We start from the raw sequence: 20897 nt of genomic DNA, 5'->3' as shown, positions 1-20897 counted from the left end.
CACACCGTGACACTTCTAAAGAGGCAGATGGGGCATGGCCCTTCCCGGGGCAGCGACCCTCCCTGCCAGCCCCAGGCTCCAAACGCAGGGCACGGGCCCCTCTGCAGCGGCATCAGGCCTGCGGCCCCCAGGCACACGGCATCACGGAGCCGGGGAGGGCGACCGAGCCAGTGCTGGGACCCTGCTCCCATGTCGGGGGGCGATTATGGCTTGAGGGGAGCCCAGGGTGGGGCAAGGAGGTGGCCGGACGCCTGGGTCCCCTGGCTGGACGCCTGGATCCCCTGGCCGGACGCCTGGGTCCCTTGGCCGCGGTGCTCGGCGGCAGGGCTGGAGTGCCACCTCTCGGGAGAGCCAGGAGAGAGACAGCAGGCAGGCAGGCAGCCTCTACTCCAAATTTTAATGAAACAAATAACTTAATAAGTTAATCAAGTGAGGTAACTACCGCTGGCTGGGGAGGTCTGCGGGGACCAGCCAGCCTCAGGGAGGGTCCTACGAGTTAGTTCCTGCGTGCGGCTGCGGGCAAAGCTCTCACATGCACCCTCGTCCCATGGCCAGGCACCCATGGCAGCCATGCACCAAACCACCGCCTGCCCACCCATGGCACCCCGCCATCCCCTCGTGTCCCTGCGGCACCGCCGCCCCACGGCCCGGCCGGGGGAACGGGCACCCCCGGGGCGAGGGGAGGGGGCCGGGGTGGTGCAGGAGCAGCGGGGAGGCTGCGAGCGGCTCTGGCACGGCCCACGCTGGCCACATGCACTAACAAGGCAAGAAAAACGAGCAGGGGCGGGGGTCCCCGCTGCCGGGAGCAGAGGCACAGGGGGGCTTGGGAAGGGGGGGTGCAAATCCCACAGTCCGAAGCCCAGAGAGGGGCCGTGGCGGCAGCGAGGGGCTCCGTGGGTCCTCGCCAGCCCAGGTCAGATCCCGGCACCACGGCCACGCAAGTGTTGCTGCCAAGGGCACCAAGACCCCCCGGGACCCCCAGCTTGGCAAACTTTGGCACTACCACGATCGCTTCCAGCCCGGCTCAGCCCAGCACTGCGGGACTGGAAGCCGGCCCCAGGGCTGGGGTCAGGGCAGCAAAGGGGAGTGGGGCAGCACGGGAGCTGCCATGGCTCTGCCGCAAGTGGCACACAAGGAGGCACGGCCCTTCTCTGTCCCCACCGGGCAGTCACCCCCCAGCCCATGGAGGGGACAGGGACATGGGGAGGGACAAACTGAGCACCGCAGGACCCGGCAGGGAGGGAGTCCTCTAAGCAAGAGCAGGGGCTGGGACACGAGAGGGAGGGCTGCTCCTTGGGGACCACTGTCCCCATCGCCTGCGCCTGCATCCCTCCCTCCTCTGCAGCCCCTGCCCAGCCCCACGGCCCCAGGGCCACCCTCAGGTGGAGGTTTGTCACCCAGCCCCAAGCCCCCGCGGCACCCAGGCGAGCCCCCACGGGCAGCAGGATCCAGCCCTGTGTGCTGGCAGGGGGGTTTGCTTATTGCCTATGTCCCCACGGGTTGCTCTGCCCAGGGGTGTTGCATATTAAGACATTATTGCATAAATATATATATATATCTCCTATATATATATTGCCCTGGGAGCATGCACGGGCAGGCAGAAGGCTCTGCTGTGCTTCTAGAGCTGCGGCTGCAGCGCTGCAGCCCTGCGAGCAGGGAAACAACCCGGGCAGAGGAGGGTGAGGGGGGGCCAGACCCCTGCTCCCCTGCTCGGGGGGGCCCCCGCTGCTGCCCTGACCTGGAGCAACGCAGGTAAAAACCACACTGGGTTGTGCCCCAACACCCCTGCTCAGCAGCGGGAGGGAGATGGAGCCTTGCATAGCTGGCAGTGGACCCAGCTCGGCTCTGGGGGACCGGGCAGGACCCCGCTGGGGAGCTGGACATGTCCTGAGGGCTGGGGGTACGAGCCAAACCCCAGGGGATGGGGCCAGCCTGGAGCATCCCCACCATGGCTGGGGAGCACTCAAGGCCCTAGGAACCGGGGCGTTTCACCCCCTGGGAAGGGCAGGAGCATTCCAGGAGCGTGGTCTGGCCATGCCGCAGTGCCACGGGCTCCCATCCCCAGGGCGGGCACCCCACTGCAGCCGTGCCCGCACAAAGGAAGGCTTGGTTCAAGTGACGGGGTGAGGGACACAGCTAGACGGGGCCAGGCGATGCCACGCTGCTCCCACGTCCTGGCATCCCGTCCCACCAGCTGCACGCTAGCAGGATCCGTCCCGCTGCCTCCCCGCTCAGTCCATGTTGGCGCTGGCCGACCTGGAGATGTTCAGGGTCTGGGCAGAGACCGAGATGTCCTCGTGGTCCACGGGGCTGTGGTAGTCGGAGGTGATGTCGGGCTCGCAGGGGGGCACCTGCACGGCGGCCAGGCTGAAGGAGTTCGTGGAGCCCTTGCGGAGGCACTGGGAGTAGAGGCCGAGCAGCAGGTCCAGCTTGTGCTCGATGGACTGCACCTGCGAGGGCGGGCAGGGCTGAGCGGGTCCCTCCCCGCAGGGACGGGACGCGGGGGTCCTGGCTCCCCCATCCCGCAGGCACCGAAGGGACGGTGACACGCTCCCCGGTGGCCGTCCCCTCCTGACCTGCCTCTCCACTTTGACCACACGGCCCATCATGCTGAGCTCGTCCACCAGCTCCGTCTCCAGCGCTGGCTTCTCCCCCTTCTCCCGCATCTTCTTGTCTGCAGCGAGGGCCCCCCTGCCCACGATCTGGTCCACGCTGGCAGGGAGGGAAGGGACACAGCCCATCACTCCCAGCGGACCAGAAGGCACGTGAGACCACAAGGGACGGGGACAGGGCTCTGCGAACATGTCCCTCCCACCCATCACGATGGGCCAGCACCCCTCCCAGTGGGCACAGCTAGTGGTGGGAGACCCAGGGGAGCCCAGAGCCCCCCCCCACCTTCGGGGCAGCTCACCGCATCTGCAGGCTCTTGATCCTGCCCAGCATGTCCAGGTGGCCGGCCGAGTACTGCTCGATGACGTCCTTGACGTCGTAGGGACGCAAGGTCTCCTTGAACTTCCTCTTGGCCACCAGGAACTTCAGGATCCTGCAGGGACACCCAGGCTGGCTGCAGGGCACTGGGGAGGACTGGGGGTGCCCAGGGGCTCCGCACCGGGGAGGCGAGGAGCGGGGTGCATGCAAAGCACCGAGGTCCTGATAACTGTCCCCATGGCGGGCTGAGCCAGGAGCCGTCCCTGCTCCCTGCCCAGCTCGGCCACCGCCACAGGCTGGAACGGGGACCAGGGCTCTCCGGACACGTCCACTCATCCCCAAGGGCTGAGAGCTGCAGAGGAGCTGGGGACAGGAGCACTGGGGGACGCAGGAGGGGACGGCCTCACCTGACAGCCCGGATGAGGGTCTTCACCGCCGGCATGATGTCCTCGAAGGCCAGGTCACAGTGGGAGCTCTTCTCCTCAGCGCTGTCCTCCGGCGGGCAGTCGGCTGTGGGTGAAAGACTGGGTGGGTGGCAGAGACCAAGGGCTGCCCCCCAAAACACCTGGAGCCCCCCAGCATGACCCCACAGCCAGACCCAGACCCCCCTGGTCCCCGGGGCTTACCCTCAACCGGGATCCGCGGCTTGAGCCTGAGGGATGCGCGGAAGCGGGTCCGGTCGTTGAAGCTCCAGCTCTTCTGCACCTTGGTGGGGCTGGAGGCCTCGGGGATGTCCTCGGTGCTGGGGGAGCGGTGCAGGGGGGGCCCCAGGTGCTGCCTGCCCCGGCTGCCCTGCCGCTGCGAGCTGCTCAGCCGGATGCGGTCCTTGATGCCCATCTTGTTGCTGCGCGGGAGAGCGGGGTGGGCAGCGTCAGAGGCGAACGGGCGCCGGGGGGACGGGGATGGGGACAGGGAGGGGAGCGAATCCCTGCTGCGGGCACAGACAGTGCCCACCGCAGTGGGGGTGAGGACGGGGGTGGCCGTGCCGAGCTCACAGGGAGCCCCCGGCACGCGATGGGCACGAGCTCGCGCGCGAGCCAGGCCAGGAGCAACCAGCACTGCGTGCCCGTGCAGGAGCAGCTCTGCGGTTACTCCTTTAAACACCTTTTTTTCCCTGAGAGCAGAGAAAGGAGGAGACAGACAGGGAGAGCAGGGAGAGGCAGGGACGGTGGCAGGGAGGACACGCAGCAGAGCCGCCGGCAGAGCAACCGGCCCCGGCCTCGCAGGGAGCAGCCCTGCTCCTGCCCCATCCCCGCTGGCATGGGGCGTCCCGGGGGACCCAGCCAGGCCCCTTCATCCTCCTCCTCCCGGCTGCACCACCTAATTCAGGCTCTGCTCCAGTGAGCGAGCGAGGCAGCCCCCGTCCTGCCCTAACATGAGCCCCGCTCCTGAAATCAGCTGCTCCGCTGGGCTGGGGGGGGGAAACAACAGGTATTGTTTATGTAGGACCTACACAAAAACATCATCTGGTGCTGCCTTTTGTGTGATGCGGGACCACAAGTACACGTTGGGACATGCAAGGAGGCCAAGCAGACGCACGGCCCCACGAGCGGAGGAAGCCAAAGCCACGGAGCAAACCCCACGCTTGCTGCACAACAGGCTCCGCAAAACCCCGGCGTGTGGGGAGCATCCTGGGCCAGGAGCCACAGGGCAAGGCAGGGGTACAGGCAGGGCACCGGGCCCCCAGCCCCTCCCCATGCAGGTTGCCGGTGAGCTGGTCCCAGGCAGGCAGGGCTGCCACAAGCCCCTGCAGCCGGCGGCATGCGGTGCTGTCGGGCTGTGCCGGAGGACGGGGAAGGGCTGTGCCCCGGGGGGCCAGGCTGCAGGACAGATGTGGGATGGGGCTTATCCAAGTGCCTCAGTTTGCCGTTGTTGGACTTGGCAAACCCAGCATGGCCAAGGCACCGGGCTCATCTGTGCTGCATGGAGGGGGAAACTGAGGCAGGGCCCACCGTGGGAGCCGGTGAGGGGCAGTGGGGCCAGCGGGCTCAGCCCAGGCCATGCACAGACCCCCTGCCCTGCGGAAGGACCACCCTTGGGCCTCTACCCCTCTGCCTTGCCCCCCCCGACCCCCTCGGCCCCGCAGCCAGCAGGCAGCCCCACGGAGCACCATGCACCCCCCGGTGCTCCCCGGCCCTGTGCGGCTGCCCAGCGCAGGCAGCCGGGACGGGCAGGCAGCCGGGACGCAGTACCTCCGTCTCCACGTGCCCCATGTCCGCAAGAGCCTCCTCTTACCACTAAAGATCGGGCTGGAGGGTCAGGGCAGAGACACAGGAGAAAACGAGAGTTAGCCCATGGCCGGGAGGGAGCAGAGCACCCGGGGCCACCATGTCCCCGACCCCCCGGGCATGCCCGCACCCCAGCGTGTGGGCACAGGGTCCCTGCCCGCCGCCGGTGAGCATCTCCCTCTGCACCGGACCCGACCACGGTACCCCCCCCCGCTGCGGGGGCAAGAAGCACGAGCAAAGTTGTTTGCGTAGGTCCTGCATAAACACTAACGCCTGCCCCGCAGAGGAAAGTCCGGTTTCTCAGCAGTGGAGCTCTGCAAAAAAGCGATTTGGTGACGGCAGTGGCGACCCTGCAAACACCGCTGGGGCTCTGCGGACCCCCGGCCCCTGCCCGCTCGCTGCGGGAGGATGGGACGGGACGGGCGGCGAGCGGCGGCCGGGGGCAAACGTTACCTGAGGCGTAAGCACTTGTGGGGCTGCACGTCCTCCTCCTTCCAGCTTGGGGGTGAATGGGGGCACAGAAGGTTTGGGGGGAGGTTGGGGGGATGGAGAGGAGGAGGGTGAACAGGAGAGGGGAGGAGAGAGAGAAGATGAGATGTTATGAGAGGTGATGCTCGCGGAGGAGATGGGGGGAGGCTCGGGCCCCCCCGGGTGGGATGGCCGGGGGTTGCAGTCCCTCCCCTGCCAGCTCCTGGCTGTTCACTGGGAAACTGGGTGAGCCCAGACTGGTGCTGCCGCAGGGAGAAGCCCCCCAAGCCCATACTCACCTTGGGGCCGGTGGGGGGAGCAGGTCCCCCTCGGCCCCATGCCCGCAGCGGGGCAGCCGGACAGCCGCAGCCCCACGGCTCGGCACATCCATCCCCACGCCACGCCAGACCTCCCACAGCCCCGTCTCCAGCATCACAGGGGAAACTGAGGCACGATGCAAAGGAGCAGTGCTCCCTCTCCCCACCTAACCCTGATGCTGGCCCAGGGCCCCGCACCGTGCCGATGACCTGGGTGGCAGGCCAGCAGCCATGGTGGCCACACTGGGGTCTCCGGGATGCTCTTCAGCCGGAGGGGACTGGGGACACGGTGCACAAGCAGCCACCACCAGCATGCAGCTGGCAGCCCTGCACGGAGCAGCCGAACCCTCTTGTCTCTTCTCGGCAGCACCGGGGAGGCTCGGCATGGCTGCTCCCCACTGCCACGGGTGCGGGAAGCCCATCTCGGACCGCAGGAACTGGGTTTTGCTCCTTGCCCAGCTCTGCAGCAGGGCTGAGCAGCTCCAGCTCCGCCAGGCTTCCAGCGCTGCCTTCACAGGCTCATTTTCAGCCGCGCTCGGTTCCCCCGTGCAAGGTCCCGGTGCCGTACCCACATCAAAAAGGGCAGCAAGGTGCAGCCGAACGTTGCAAGAGGCTTCACGCTGGTACAACAGCCCAGAGTCCATCCATGGGGACCAAACGTGCCCCCTCCGGAGCTGCAAGCCCGGAGCGGTGCTGGCAGCCAGCGGCAGAGCGGGACGGGTGCCCCGGCACGGTGCTGGGTGGGGAGCGGGGCCGGGTGCTGCTCCCCTGGGGTCTGGGCTGGCAGTGACAGGCACCGCGGTGGCACCATAGGCAGACACAGACCAGCAGAGGAGAGAGAGCAGAGAGGAGTGAGAACACGGGTACGTGGGGCTGCACCCTCCTACCTTTCCCCTGAACAAGCGGCAGGGCCGATGCTTTTCTGGCCAGGGGTGAAGGAGTGATAAGGCGGTGGGGCTCCGTCGGGCAATTTTTTCACCTCTGAATTCCTAAATCCTCCATTGCGGACTCGGTGCAAATGCTCAAACATTAGGACCAGCTCTCTGGGGTTGGGGTTAAATAAAAACATGGAGAAATTAAACTTTCCAAAGCAAATGAGATGAGCAAACCAAGGCTGAGCGGAGCCAGGTCCTCCTCTGTGCAAACCAAAGCAAAACCAGAGCAAAACAAGAGGCAAAACCCAGCACTTTCTTTCAAAAACCAGTTTCTTAACAGCTCTGACTGGTGCTGCCGGCAGCGGGTTCAGCCAGCAGCGGGTGCTGGGGGTGACAGTGCTGGGGAGGGGGGTGCTGGGTCCCACAGAGGCTGGCCACCGGCAGAGGGGTTGGACCCGTGCTGAGAGGGATGGTTCAGGCAGCACGACCACCCTTGCTGCGGGGTGGGGACATGGGGACCTGCCACCATCTGATCTGGGGGTCTGGGCACTGCCGGAGCAGGGGGAAAGCTCAGACCTGGCAGGGATCGAGCCTGGCCCTATCTCAACTCCCCGCTGCAGGAGAAACAGCGCCCGGCATAGCAGGAGGGGCTGGCAGCGTCCCCCATGATGCCCACGCTGGGAGAGCCCGGCACCGTGCTCGGCGGCAACGCACGGGAAGCCGGATCTCCTTGGGGACCAGAGGGACTCGCTGCCGCGGCTGTTAAGAGCCCTGTCTTTGAAAAAAATAAAGAGTGAAATGGAACAGTGAATTTGTCATTGCAAAGAAACATGGCCGGAGCAGGGGCAGGACGCACAGCAGGAGGGCAGGGCTGCGGCAGGCTGCGCGGCTGGCCCGGGGACATCACGGCAGACCCCGGTGCGCTCGGTGCGATGGGAACACACAGGGCATCTGGAAAAGCTTCGGAGAGTCCTCGATGGGCCACGGGAGCGGAGAGCGCTGCAGGGACAGGGCACGGGGCTCCCTGCTGGACTCCCGGAGTCCATCTGCGCTGCCGCCATGCTCGGAGCCAGCTCCTGGCCGGCTGCAGCTCCATCGCCCCGGCCACAAGGTCCCCACGGCCGGTGGCACCATCGCCTTGCCCGCGGCGGTGCTGGAGGAGGGCTATGGATGGGGTGAGCGGGGACAGGGTGGGATGGGTGCTGAGCGCTGCGGGCTGGGGGGATAGTGAGGATGGAGGAGGGCGTTGGGCATTTCGGCGGATGCTGTGCCGGGGCTCTGGGGCTGAGCAAGGCATCCGTGCTGCTCGGCCCCACCGAGCCCTCAACGGCTCCACATGGCCCCTCGTGGCAGGGGCTGCCCAGGACGCTCATCAGCCCGGGGCCCCACAGGGACCCCCCGGGAGCCCCGTAGTCCTCACCTACACCCTGCCTACCTGAAGGAGGGCAGGAGGCTGTCGTAGTAACACCACGTGGCCGTCAGGTACACCCGGCTGATGTCCGTCGAGTACAGGCGCCAGGCAGCCTGCATGGGAGCGAGAGCCCGTGGGCGTCAGGCTCAGCCCCGGCAGGGTCAGGAGGCGAGACCCCCCGCGCCGGCCCCCTCCATCCCCCTTGGCCACCACAGGCAGAGTCCAGCCCAAAGGAGCTGGCTGCCAGATTTGGGGTCAGGTGTTTGGGTCCTGCCTGCAGCAGGCAGGGACAGGCAGGGCAGACGGGGGGGACAGAGGAGCATCCCCAGGAAGGGACGGGGCAGGATGCGCCAGCCCTGCGCTACCTGGATCAGGTTTGCCGCCGGAGTCCGCCTCTTCTCAAAGTGCTTCTGCCGATGCTGCTCCTGCACTTTGAGGGCGAAGCCGGAGCCCAGGATGCCCTGGGGACGGGAGGGGATGGGGTCTGTGGGTGCCGGCCACACCGTCACCGCCAGCCAGCAGAGACGGGGACCCTCCACAGGGGTGGATTTGGCCCCTTTCTCCCCAATTTCTGCAGGGCAGGAGGTGCAGGGACCCTCTCCCCAGCCCTACTCACAGCAGGCAGCGCGAAGAAGGAGATGCCAAGCAGGGCAAAGCCGGCCGCCAGCATCCGTCCCAGCCACGTCTGCGGCGTCTTATCCCCGTAGCCGATGGTGGTGAGGGTGACCTGCCCGGGGGCAGAGCAGGGGGAGGCCTGGAGGGAGCTCCCCCCCCACGGCCCCGTCCCACCCTCCTCATCCCCTCCCGGGGCTGGGGGGCCGCGGCGGCCGAGCTTACCGTGCCCCACCACAGGGAGTCGGCGTAGGTGGCAAACTGGGCATTGGCGTCCTTCTCAGCCAGGTAGACGAGGAAGGAGGAGAAGATGAGCACCAGGAAGCCGATGTACCAGGCGGTGATGAGCTCCTGCTGGGGCGGGGGGGGTGAGAGGGGCTCGGGGGGTGTGGGGGGGACCGTGCCGGGACCCCGCATCCTCACCTTGCTGTGGGCGTAGACGACGGAGCCCAGCAGCTTCCAGGTGCCGCCGCGACGGTCCATGCGCACCATGCGCAGGATCTGCAGGAAGCGCATGCTGCGCAGCGCCGAGGTGGCGAAGATGTTGCCCTGGGTGCCGGCGGCAATGACGGCCACCGAGGCGATGAAGACGATGAAATCTAGGGGACAGCGAGGGTCAGGGGCACAGGCTTTTCTCCAACACCCGTGGCATGGGTGACACCACAAGTCCCCAAATCCCTGTGCTCCCCCCAAAGCCCCCCAGTACCTATAACGCAGAAGGGTTTCCTGGCAAAGCGGAAGCGTCCTCTCCAGCCCCGGTAGCGGCAGCAGCAGCCGGCTGCCCAGACACGGACGATGTACTCCATGCCGAACACCACGATCATGACGAACTCCTGCGGCGGGAGAGGGAGGGCAGGAGGGTGAGGTGGGGAGGGCAGGAGCAGGACAGTGCGGGGGGCTCAGCTCGGTGGGCGGCTTTGGCGGGGGTAAAATGAAATGCCGGTGCTGACGACGGTGCAGGGCGGAGCACGGTGTCCCCCCAAGGCCACCCCCCCGACACAGCCCTGGCTGGAGCCATCCCAGGGGAATCAGGGCAGCGAGACAGGAGCCGTGGCTGTTGAGCCTGTCTGAGCAGCCTGGCTCTCCTACCTGTGCCAAGCTCACACCGAGCTGGGTCCTTTTCCTCCGCCGTCAGCATTGTCCTCCTACCTCTCGCACAAACAAGGCCCCATTCTGCTTACTCGTGGGAAAGTCACAAGGACCTTCCCAATTTAGTCTCCATCACTCGGAAGAACTCCAGAGTCAGCCGTTTCTGACAGTTTGGGGGAAAGTTGCCTTTTTTTAGCCCCTCCTGCCCTGCCTTTTCCAGCGGTTTATGCCTCTCCGCACCGCGGGGGTCCGGCGGCAGTGATGGGCCACCCCGAGCTGCGGGGACGCCTGCAGCAGCGAGGCCACCCTGCAGCTTCTCCCCGGCGTGCCAGAGAGGCCGCCATCGTTAATACCAACGATCAATAGTGAAATCTGGACTGGGGAAGGGGTTGGAGGGGTTTTGTCCATGATCTTGTCCAAGTCTCTTGGGGTGTAATGCAGGGAGGGGGAGTCGGAGCGACAGCCCCGCTCCCCACTTACCAGGATGAAGAGGCACTGGTTGGCCAATTTCTGGTGCTCCTGGATGGTGGAGAAGACCGACAGCACCAGGCAGCTGAAGACGAGGAGGAATCTGGAACGAGAGCGTGTTGGCGCGGGTGGCGGGGGGAGCCCAGCCTGCAGTGCTGGCCCCCGCTCGCAGCCTGACCCCCAGCCGAGACCTCCACGGCCGTGGCTGAGCCACCCGGGACACGGTTTGCCCCTAGATGGTGGCATGGAGCAATTCAAGAGCCCACGAGCAGCTGCCCGTGGGTGCAGCGGCAGGGCTGTGCCTAAAGCCTGCCCACCCTGAGGCTGCCCATGGCCCTGGGATGCCCAGTGCAGGCAGCACCTCCCCGGGCCCACGGCGGGACCCCTCCGCTCCCTGTGCCTCCCTCCGGCACACCCGGGACGGGCTCTCTGCCCAGCCTCGGGCAGGGCTCAGGGTGCCGTGGTGCCCCCCCAAGCCCCAGGCCCAGAGGGAACATCGCTGTGATGGGGACCAGCCCTGCATGGCACCCATGTGCCAACCCCGGGCTGGTGGCACAGCACGTCCCCGGGCTGCCCCACAGGCACGGAGGAGGAGGACCAGGCTCCAGCAGCCAAGGGGCTCAGTGCCAGGCTCCATCGCAGCCCTGCAGCCTCTGCCTGGGCAAAACAACTGTTAACTAAAGGCAGGGAGGGAGACAGGGTGTCCCGCACCGCAGCAGGGTGCTGCTGCTGCTCCAGAAAGGGGACCAGAGCTTCTCCTGACTGTCCCCAGCATCACTGCCACTGTGGGGACCTGCTGGGGACATGGGGGCCACCTGGGAACAGCCGACCCGGGGGAAGAGTTAACAGGGAGCTGCTCTGGGGCTGTTTGTCCCCGAGAGCTGGGTTAAGGCACAAGGGGCTTTGGCCCATTTAAAATAAGGAGGGGGGAAAAAAAAAAATAGACTCTGAAGCTGGAGCAAATGAAACTCCAAAAATACATTTTTTCCCCTGATCCAGCGATTCTAAAAATGGAAAGCAGAGGGCTTGTGCCACCGGCCCACGTGACGGCGTGCAAAGGGCCACCGCTCTGCCGGAGCCGGCTCCGTAACGGCACGGCGGGCCCTGGGCACCCGCTGGGCACGCAGCCCCACGGCCCCGCGGGGAGGCACCGCCAGCAGCACCCGGATGGCCAGGCTGAGGCCAGCAGTGCGAGCGAGGTGGCCCCGGCACCCTGTCCCCAAGCTGGTGGGCACCCACCTTGCCCCCCCAGCGCCATCTCCCCATGGTGAGCAGTGCCCAAGGGACCCATCAATGGTGCTCCAGAGAGCGTGGGGGGCCCGGCTCGGGGAGATGGTGCCTGACACCCGCTCGGGGGCACTTTCCATCTCCTCTTGTTGCTGATGCAGAGCTTTAGAGCCCAACCGGCTGCCAGGGGTGGCTGAGGGGTGAAACCAGACCCGACCGGCATGCCTGCCCCAGCACCGGCGGGGAGGCACTGGGAGATGCAGGGGAGAGGGGACAATGCTCTGTGCCCTCTGCGGGACCACCCGGGCCAAGGGGACCCCGCGCAGACACTGAGCACTGGGGTAGGGGAGCCGAGGGCCCCCCCAAGGCTGAGCATGGCCCGGGGACACACTCACGCACCCACCCACCGAACCCACAGTTTGTGCCGTGTAGGGCTGGGGGCTCTGCAAACCTGATCATGGCACGAGGGGGCCATGGCACGAGGGGGCTGCCGAGTGCCCCATGCCCACAGCAGGGAAACGGGGGTAGCACCCAGCTCAAAACCCAGCCTAAAGGTGACAGGCAGGTCCCCTTCCCCGAAACCGCCGCAAAGGGAAACTGGAGATGGGACCGACGGCAGAGAAACCCCATGGAACGGGAGAAGGGCTAGATCCAGAGTACGGAGAAGGGAGAGCTGGAGCAACGCACCACATGCCAGCTACAGGAATGAAGGGTCTGGGGGTGTCGTAGCCTCGACACCGCCCTGCCCTCGCTGCGGAGGACGATGCTCCTTGCCCGGGCACTCCCCATCTGCAAGGCAGAAGGCTGGAGCCAGTTCCTTCTCCCTCTGAATTATTAATCGAGCCCCTTCCCTCCCGGCCACAGCTCTTGGTCTGAGGAGCAAAACAAGACCTGGCTGAACAGCCCAGGGCAGAGCCTTTCTGCTTTGTGCATCATCAGCAATAAAGATTATACAATCAGGATTTAGCAGGCAATTACATGGGCAGCGAAGCACAAAGCAGAAGAGAAGGCAGAAATCTCCCAGCCTGCAAAGATTTGTGCCTCTTGCCCCGGCCAGGGAGCGGGGAGGGAGGTCTCTGGTGCCTGGGCACACGGTGCTCCCACGGGGACACGCTGCGGGTGGCCCTGCCTTGGGCAGCGGCGAGTCACCGTGCCTTTGCACCAAGCCAGAGCCCCGCTCATCACCCGTCCCCACAGCAGCACCGCAAGCAACGGGGCCGGTCGGTAAAGCCATGCCGCAGGAGCGGTGATGGAAACCTGCAGCCCCAGGGCGAGGATGCCTCCCGTCCGGCCCCCCCGCTGGTATCCCACAGGATTTGGTGAAGGATACGGGCATGCGAGGCCCCACGGAGCCAGCTGGGAAAGAAACTTTCTGGGAACACATCACCTGCTAGGAATTAACTTGTAAAGCCTGGGCAAACGCCCCGTCCCAGCTGCGCCTAAGCGGCTTAGGGAAAGGGTCAGATGCCTGAAGGCAGCTTGGCGAGCCAGGAACCGGCCGGCCCCCCAGCCCCCCGGGACGGGCAGCCCTCTGGGGCCGAAGTGCTGCTCTCAGCAGCCCTGCCCTGCACCAAGCGCTCGCCCGATCTCTCCATCAAATCCCTCCATCAAACACCGCACGGTGCCGGTGCTGCCAGGCTCCCCGCCAGTGCGCTCCTCCTCCCAAATTCACTGCTCTTCCCACCCACCAAGCAGGGCCAAAAAAACCCAAGGAGCACTGCCAGGAAAGCAGGAACGGGGCAGAGACGGCGGGGCAGAACCTGGCAGGAGCCTCACTGCCTCCCCGCTCCCCTTCGCCGGGGTCCTGGGGGACAGAGGGAGCAGATGCTGTTGTTGCTGAGCCAGTGCATCAGCTCTCCCCAATAAACTTTCCATTGCCAGCCCCCAGCAGCCGGCAGCCCCCTCCCCAAGGGGCTCCTACTGCTGCCGGCACACCTCCCTGCCGGCACGCGTCCCCGCGCGGGAGGGGACACGCTGCCAGCAGCCTGGGCACAGGGACGGGACCCCTCTGGCTGCTCTCACCCCTGCAGGAGCAAAGCCTGTCCGCAGGAACACTCCTCCTCAAAATAATAATTAAAACCTGGCAGGGGTCCGGGTTGGAGAAGGCGAATCTCCTCACATTAATCTTCATTAGAGCGGGCTTTGCCATATGCTCCTGCCCACACCGGCAGCGCGGTGCCGGCGGAGGAACAGGTGAGCGGGGGAAGCTGCTGAGCGCAGGGGAAGCGGGGCCAGGTCGGCCCTGACCAGCGAGGAGCAGCGCCGGGCAAGGGGGCACCAGCCAGCACCCTGTGCCTGCCCGAACACCCCCAGGCAAGCGGGCTGCACCCCGGTATAGCCTGGGCAAAGCTGTGCCGCAGCACCCCGGTGCAGCCGGTGCCAATGGGACCATAACGCTGGGAGCCTGTGCAGCGGGACGGCACGGCACGGCCAGGCTGCGTCCCCCAGCCCCAGCAAGCAGCCGGTGTCCAGGCTTGGAAGAGGGGTGATGTTGGGGTACCCCCGTGCCCCGACAGGGCTGGCGTGGACCCAGCTTCGCTCTCCCCTGCGAGGAAGCCCTGAGCCGGGGGCGCAGGCAGTGTCCGGGAGGCTTGTGCTGACAGCCCGGCAATAACTCAGCGGAAGGAAAATACCACGCGCCGTAGGATAAACAGCTCAGCCAGGGGACGAGCGAGCAAACAGCCTCTGCCGAATGGCACGGCTCCCTTCCCCGGCCAAACCTGGCCCTGTCGCGGCACTGCCCGGTCCCACGGTGCTGCGCAGCAGCGCTGGGTGCCCGGCTGGGCTCTGCCACCGCAGGAAAGGCTGTTTGGGCCAAAACTGCCCCAGCCCAGCTCCAGTGGAAATGGGGACAGGGACGGGGACGGTGCTTCGCTCTCCAGGCTCCCCAGCCCGCGAGGTTCAGCTCCCTGAGCACCGTCTGCAGCGGTATAAACAGCGTGTCTTATAAATCCCCTGTCCCTCGCCCCAGCAGCCCTTTAGGAGAGGAGGAGCAGGCAGCCTGGCTGCTCTGGGGGATATAAATAACCAGGGCTGTAGCGGGCCTGTTTGTGCCCGTAACCATGGCAGGGTCCGTCCCATGCCACGCTCCCGGCCGCGCCGCAGAGAAGAGAAGCAGAAAAGCACAGAGCGTTTCCCCACGGTCACCCGGTCGGGCTGGAGCCAGCCGGGCACCCGGCGAGCCCCGCCGCGGCAGCAGCACCGCACAGAGCTCCCGACCGCGGCACCGCAAACCCCAGCACACGCTCAGAGCCCCGACCCGGTTATCGGAGCCGGGATAGGAAGGGTGCTGCTCCGAGAGCCCTCCTCGCCCCCAGAGCCGGGGGTGCCAGGGGGGTAAGGCAGGATGGGGTGTTTCCAGCACCCTGACACAGGCTGCAAGCAGGGCTGGGACGAGGAGCCCATCTGCAGGCTGCCTGCCTCCTCCTGCAGCCTGGTGGCACCCACGGCGGGGACCCGGCAGCACCCACGGCAGCAGCTCCAGATGACGTCCCACACCACACGGGAGCCGATGGCCCCAACACCTTTATGCTTTGGCAAGCAGGAGCCAAAGCCGGCAGACGGCATCATCCGTCACCCTTGCGCTGCACACGTCTGCACCCCTGCTTCGCCCACCGCCCCCCAGCACCCCGGCCCCGCAGTCCCCACGGGGAGCACGGTCACAAGGCTCCTGCGGACGGTGCCAAGACGCTCACACGGAGCGGCCGAGATACTTTTGCTCTTGAATCATCTGGCAAGGAGCCGGCTTAAGGGGGGGAAAAGAAAACCAGCGTGTTTTCAGATGCACCTCCTGTGCCCAATGGGCCTTGCACCCCAGGAGAGGGATCGGGGCCGCCCGCACCCTCCAGCACCTGGAGGCTTCCCAGGGGACGGGGACCTTTGGGGCACAGGGACACGAGTGGCCCTGAGAAGGCGAGGCAGGCTGAGACCCCAAACGCGCTGCAGGGGGGCAGCAGCGCCCACAGGCAGAGGGGGGCAGGTCCTGGCGCTCGCTCAGCCCCACTCCGACCCTCACCCCAGGGGTGGCTGCTCTGCGGGATAAATAACCAAAGCCTCGCCAGGGCAGCCGGGCACCACCTCCGCACCCCCCCGGCAGCGGGGCTTCCCTCCGTCCTTGCCATCGGGGTCGGCCAGCCTCGGGCACCCAAACTGGCACCTCCTGCTCTGGGCTCGGGGGTCCGACGGGAGCGGCAAGAGGGGAAAGGATAAAAAAGAAAGAAGAAAAATCAATGCACAGTTTCATGTTGCACCAAAGTCGCTTAATTTTATGCCCCGGTGACACCGTATCAGGCTGGGGAAACTGCTGTGCCGGCTTCTCTTCCCGCTGGCATTTCCCGCAAACGCAGCTCCCGTTTCCAGCCCGGGCAAGGAGAGCGGGGCGGCCCCGGGAGCAGAGCCCGCTGCTCGGAGGGCACGGCCTCCCCGGCCCCTTTTATTTTGGCCATGCAAGTGCAGCAGCCGGATGGGAGCCCACCGTGGGAGACGCCAGTGACAGCAAGTTAAAATCCTGGAGCTTAATACAAGAGGTTTTTACCAAGCAGGCAGTGGAGAGCCAGCACCGAGCAGGGGATGAAGCAATTTCCCTGCAAACCCTCCGGAGCTCCAGCCCACGAATGGCCCGGGGTGGGTTGGCGAGGGCTGGGGCTGGAGCTGCTGCAGGCACTGACCACGGCGGCAATCATGGTGGGGAAAGCGCTTTCCTGCTTGCCAAGTGCTGATGGAGGGATGCAGCGAGATAGGGGAGCACGGCAGAGCCGCCCGCCCTGCAGCGGGGCCCGCGGACCCATCCTGCCCACCACAGCCCTCGTCCGTAACGGGATCCGAGCGCAGGGAAGCTCCGGGAGAGACCGGCTGTCAGCAGCCTGGGCCCTGGCCAGGAGCTGGCCGGTGCATGGTGGGGACCCGCCAGCTGCTGCCCTGCGCCCATCACATCTCCACCACCCCCAGCCAGCGGGGATTTCCCACGGCCCCGAGCCAAGGAGAGCCCACGCCTGGCATCGCTCACCCAGTGCCAGGATCGCCGCGGGGCTCTGCCGGGAGCTGCTACCCCTCTGCCCCCCCAACACCCATGGAGACCCAATGGCACCGAATGCGTGGCAAGGGTGGGGGTGCCACGGGACAGCCACCCTACATGCCCGAGGGATGGGCACCCTCCGAGCTCTGCACTCCCATCTCCTCCTTGCCCCAGGCACAGGGTGACACTTTCACAAGGTAAATAAAATCCCATCAACTCAACGGTACCCCGGCGAGATGCTGCCACGAGCAGCGGGCAGGGGCCGTGCCTGGCTGGCCCGGCACGGGGGATGGTGTTTCAGGCAGGGGGCTGCAGGTTGCTACTGGTGCTGCCAGCTCAGTCTTCCCTAATTCGCTCCAGGTCAAACTGTTCTTTATTAAAGCGTTCCTCTAGGAAACGGGAAAGTGCTGAGCTGAGCTTCTGGTGCACCCAGCAGTTTCATAAGAGTTAATAGGGGCTCCCAGACCCCAGTTTCCAGCGGGGCAGCAGCACCGAGAGCCACTGGCCATGTGCAGGGGCTGGCAGATGGGGAGGAACAGCTTGAACCTCCCCGGTGCAGCCCCAGGAGACCCCGTGGGCGCAGCCCCCGGGCTGGGCTGGGCTGGCAGCGGTGCCCGTGCAAGGGCAGAAGCCCGCAGCAGCTCTGCCCGGGAGCAGGGCAGTGGCTGGCAGCCATACACGACTAACGGCACGAGCCGGGTATGAGAGCAGCCTTCCCTTTGCTTAAGAGGTGGAGATTGGAAAAGGAAGTTTTTATTTGCCTTCTGGCTGTAAAGCCTTTAGGTTAACGCTCTGGTCACACTCCCAGATTTGCTCTGTAAGCTCCAGGGCTGGAAACTCTCATTTCAAGAGGGCAAGGCAGAGCTTTGCAAGCCCAGTGAGCCGGCCGAGCCCGAGCGCATGCCTCCATGGTCCCGCCACGGTCAGCGCGGGGTTAGAGGGGATGGGGTCAGCCGGCCAACACCGCACACCTCAGCCCTGGCTTTACACCTGCACGGGCACCACTTTCACACCATCCCCTTCCCGCAAACACTGGAGCACGGGAACCCGCGGAGGCACCCGGCACAGGGGGTTCCGAGGGGCTGCGAAGCCCCGGCAGAGCCCAACGGCGGCTCCGAGCCCCCGCAGCCCTTCAGGGCCAGGGGCTGCAGAGACGGTGCAGCCACCGAACCACCCTGCAAGGCGGAGCAGCACCAGCCCAGCCCGGCGCTGGGGAGGGGAAGCTATTTGGGATCAATTTGCCGACAGAAAGAGACGGAACTTGTTCAATAAGGTATCAGCTCAGCCCTGCTGCGTGCGCCCAGGCACTAAACTGCTCAGGGGAGGGAAGCGCTTCGCTTCTCAGCGGGTATTTCCATTTTAGCAGTTTTCAGCCCTGTCTCGGAGCCAGGCTGCTCGGGGGGAGGCAGCGCAGAGCCGTGACTCAGAGGATGGGTCCTGTGACCAGCGCTGACCTTGGGCGACCTTGGGCCATGGGCTCCATCTCCCCCATGCCTCGGTCTCCCCCAAAGTGGGGCTCACACCTTCCTTCTCTTATTTAAAAACCAGTCCTCAGCTATCGAGGCACACAAATCATTCCCGAGAATTTCAATACCAAGCACTGCAACCGCTTAGCAGCTCCCATTTGCTGCGGGAGAGAAGAAAAAACAACTTTGAAGAAGTCAGAAAGGAGCAACATTTACAGGAAAGGCTGCAGCGGGTGCAAGGCGTGGACGTCTGTTCCATGAAGCATCTTCCCGCAGGCTTCGGGGGGTCCCCGGCAGGACAGACTCCCCTGCAGCGTACCTCAGCCGTAAAACCAAGCAAGCAAACGGACACAAACCCTCCCCATCCCGCTAAATGCTTAAGACGTTGCGCTCCTGCTATATCAACTGCTGCACGGCTTGCCCGTGCCAGGGAAAGCCCATCTCCCAGGAGCCGGGGGCCGGGCATGGCTGGGCTGGCAGAGGAGGGACCCGGGGCTCGGTGGGCTCTGCAAGGGGAGCTGCTTGGTCCGACGCGGTTGTTTCTGGGGCAAAACACACGCAGGTCAGGAGGAAGAACTGGTGGAGGACGCTCGGGCACACACGTCCCAGCCGTGAGATGAGCAGGGGCATCTCTCTCCCAGAGCCCAGCGGGTACCTACACAAAAAACTCGGATCCCCCTACCCGAGCAGGAGGTTTTGGCTGCCATCATTAATTCCCTGCAGGAAAAGCTCTTTCGAGGGCAGTATTTGCAACGTAGGTATTCTCGCCGGAGCACACTGCGGAGGTGTCGGCAGGCATTACAAATGGGCCCCGGGCTCCTCTCCCGGCTCCCCGGGGAGCTCAGGTGCCCTCTTATCCAGTGACAAATTCATCCTGCCATCTCAATCTGCTAACTGAGGCAAGACCCACTTTCCTGCCTCTTAACGAGCTCCAGCTCGCACACCCCGCTAACGACTCAGCACCGCCTTACTGCTCCTGAGAGCAGAGGGAGAGGCGGTTTTTCGGCTCATGCTCTCAGAGAGGGTCTGTGCCCAGCCGGGCCGCGGGGCACACGCCTGGCACACACGAGGCAGAGGGGAAACCACGTCCTTCCCCATGGCTACGGCTGGGCCGGGAGCAGCAGCATCCCGGCAGCGCCCCGGCAGCGCAGCCGGAGCAGAGCGGGGGTCCTGGGTCGGGGCACCCAGAACAACCCCCCAGCACGGAGCCTCCCTCTCCCGCCGCAGCCTCCAGGCGCGTTACGGGCACCGCAGCTCGGCAGCCCCGTTACAGCCCGCTGAGCAAACAACCCCAAGGGGCCAAATTTGTTACTTGGCCCCGAGCTGAGCCCATGCATCTCAGAGAAGCTTCTGCTTTGCAAAAGCCATCGGATGCCCAGGTCCAGCGAGGAAAGCCGGAGCAGCACCACGCTGCCCGGGAAGCCGTGCTGAGCCAGGGCAGGGAGCAGATGGGAGCATCCCGGGCTCCGTCTCTGGCGAGGGATGTTTTAGCGCTGGGAACCAACAGCAGCCGGGACCCAGGAATGGGCACAGCTCTCGGGATACAGCAGCTGCTGCTGGATTGCAAGGACAAGAACACCCATTCCCCACCTTCCCCCATCCCATCCGGGCACAGCTCCGGGGATGCGGGGCTGGGAGTGCTGCTGCGTCCCGACGCTGCTCCAGGTACCCCAGGGACCTCTCCTGTCCCCCCTCAGGGGCCTCCCACCTTCGAGGCTCCCCCGGGCTCCGAGACCCCAGCCGGGGCCCCGTGTGCCAGGCGAGGGGACAGCGGCAGCGCGGGACAGTGACCCAGGCCCCGTCCCGGTGCCACCGAGAAGGGGCTCACCGCAGCCGGGGCCACCCGGGGACCACGTCCCATCCCCGGGGACGCGCTCAGCTCCTCGCACCGGAGCCGCTGGCACGAACCCGCCGCTGGACTCAGCCCCGCTCGCCTCCCCGGGCTCCCCGCTCGCCCCCCCGGTCCCTCCGCTCGCCCTTTCCCAGCCCAACCGGTGGCGAAGCTGCTCCCGTCGCGCCGGCCCCGCTACCGGGCCGGGACCGGGAGCGGAGAAACTTCTCCGGCGGACCCGGGGGGCCGGTGCCCGCTCGGAGCGACGGCTGCCCCGCCGCTCCTCCTTACTCCGACCGCGCTCCCTCCCCGGCGGGCACCGGTAGCGCCCGCTCCCCGCCGGCCGCCCACACCGGGGCCGGCCGCCCCGGGACCCCCGGGACTCACATGAAGACGTGGTAGACGAAGGCCCACCCGCGGGGCCGCTCCAGCACGTTGTACAGGCAGTTCTGCAGGCGGCGGCGGCAGCAGCGCCGGGGCCCGGCGGGGCGGGCGGCGGTCCCGGGGCGCGGCCCCGCCAGCAGCCCCCGGCGGCGGGGCGGGGGGGTCCCGCCGGGCGGCCCGGTGCCCTCGGTGCGCACCGCCGTCAGCGCCGCCGCCGCCCGCCGCTCCCCGCCGCCCGCCGCCGCCCCGGCCATGGCCGCCCCGCTCAGGGCCCCGCCGCCCGCCGCATGGCCCCGCCGCCGCGGGACCCCCCTGCTCCGGCTCCGGCTTCTGCTCGCACCGCCCCCGAGCAGCCCGGTACCGCTCCTCGCTGCCACCTGCCTTTAGCTGCCCGCCGCCGCCGCCGGGCCCTCCCCCGCCGCCGCCCCCCCGCCGGGGCCGGCCCGCCCCGCCGTACCTGGCCCCCGCCCCCGGGGCTCCGCCGGGCCGGGCCGGGGGGGACGCGGGGCCGCCCGCGGCAGCAGCAGCCCCCGGCCCGGCTGGGGGGACCCTTCCCCGCGAGGTGCCTGGGGCCTGGGG

The 20897-nt window shown here is 66.6% G+C and overlaps 1 protein-coding gene across 1 annotated transcript; it reads right to left on the bottom strand.

Moving 5' to 3' along the window:
* Nucleotides 1-2231: 2231 nt before the first annotated feature.
* Nucleotides 2232-20572, bottom strand: KCNQ4 (potassium voltage-gated channel subfamily Q member 4; the record flags this gene model as incomplete). Its single annotated transcript, XM_082329346.1, has 14 exons — nt 2232-2450; nt 2577-2712; nt 2912-3043; nt 3336-3438; nt 3555-3772; nt 6829-6984; nt 8252-8340; nt 8593-8688; nt 8844-8954; nt 9065-9190; nt 9263-9438; nt 9546-9672; nt 10409-10499; nt 20322-20572. The coding sequence occupies 14 exons, from the start codon at nt 20570-20572 to the stop codon at nt 2232-2234; spliced, it is 2031 nt and encodes a 676-aa protein (XP_082185472.1).
* Between the last annotated feature and the right edge of the window lie 325 nt (nt 20573-20897).

The sequence above is a fragment of the Platalea leucorodia genome, assembly GCF_965183815.1.
Source record: "Platalea leucorodia genome assembly, chromosome: 18".
Lineage (NCBI taxonomy): Eukaryota > Metazoa > Chordata > Aves > Pelecaniformes > Threskiornithidae > Platalea > Platalea leucorodia.
This window is presented reverse-complemented; position numbering and strand designations above follow the sequence as displayed.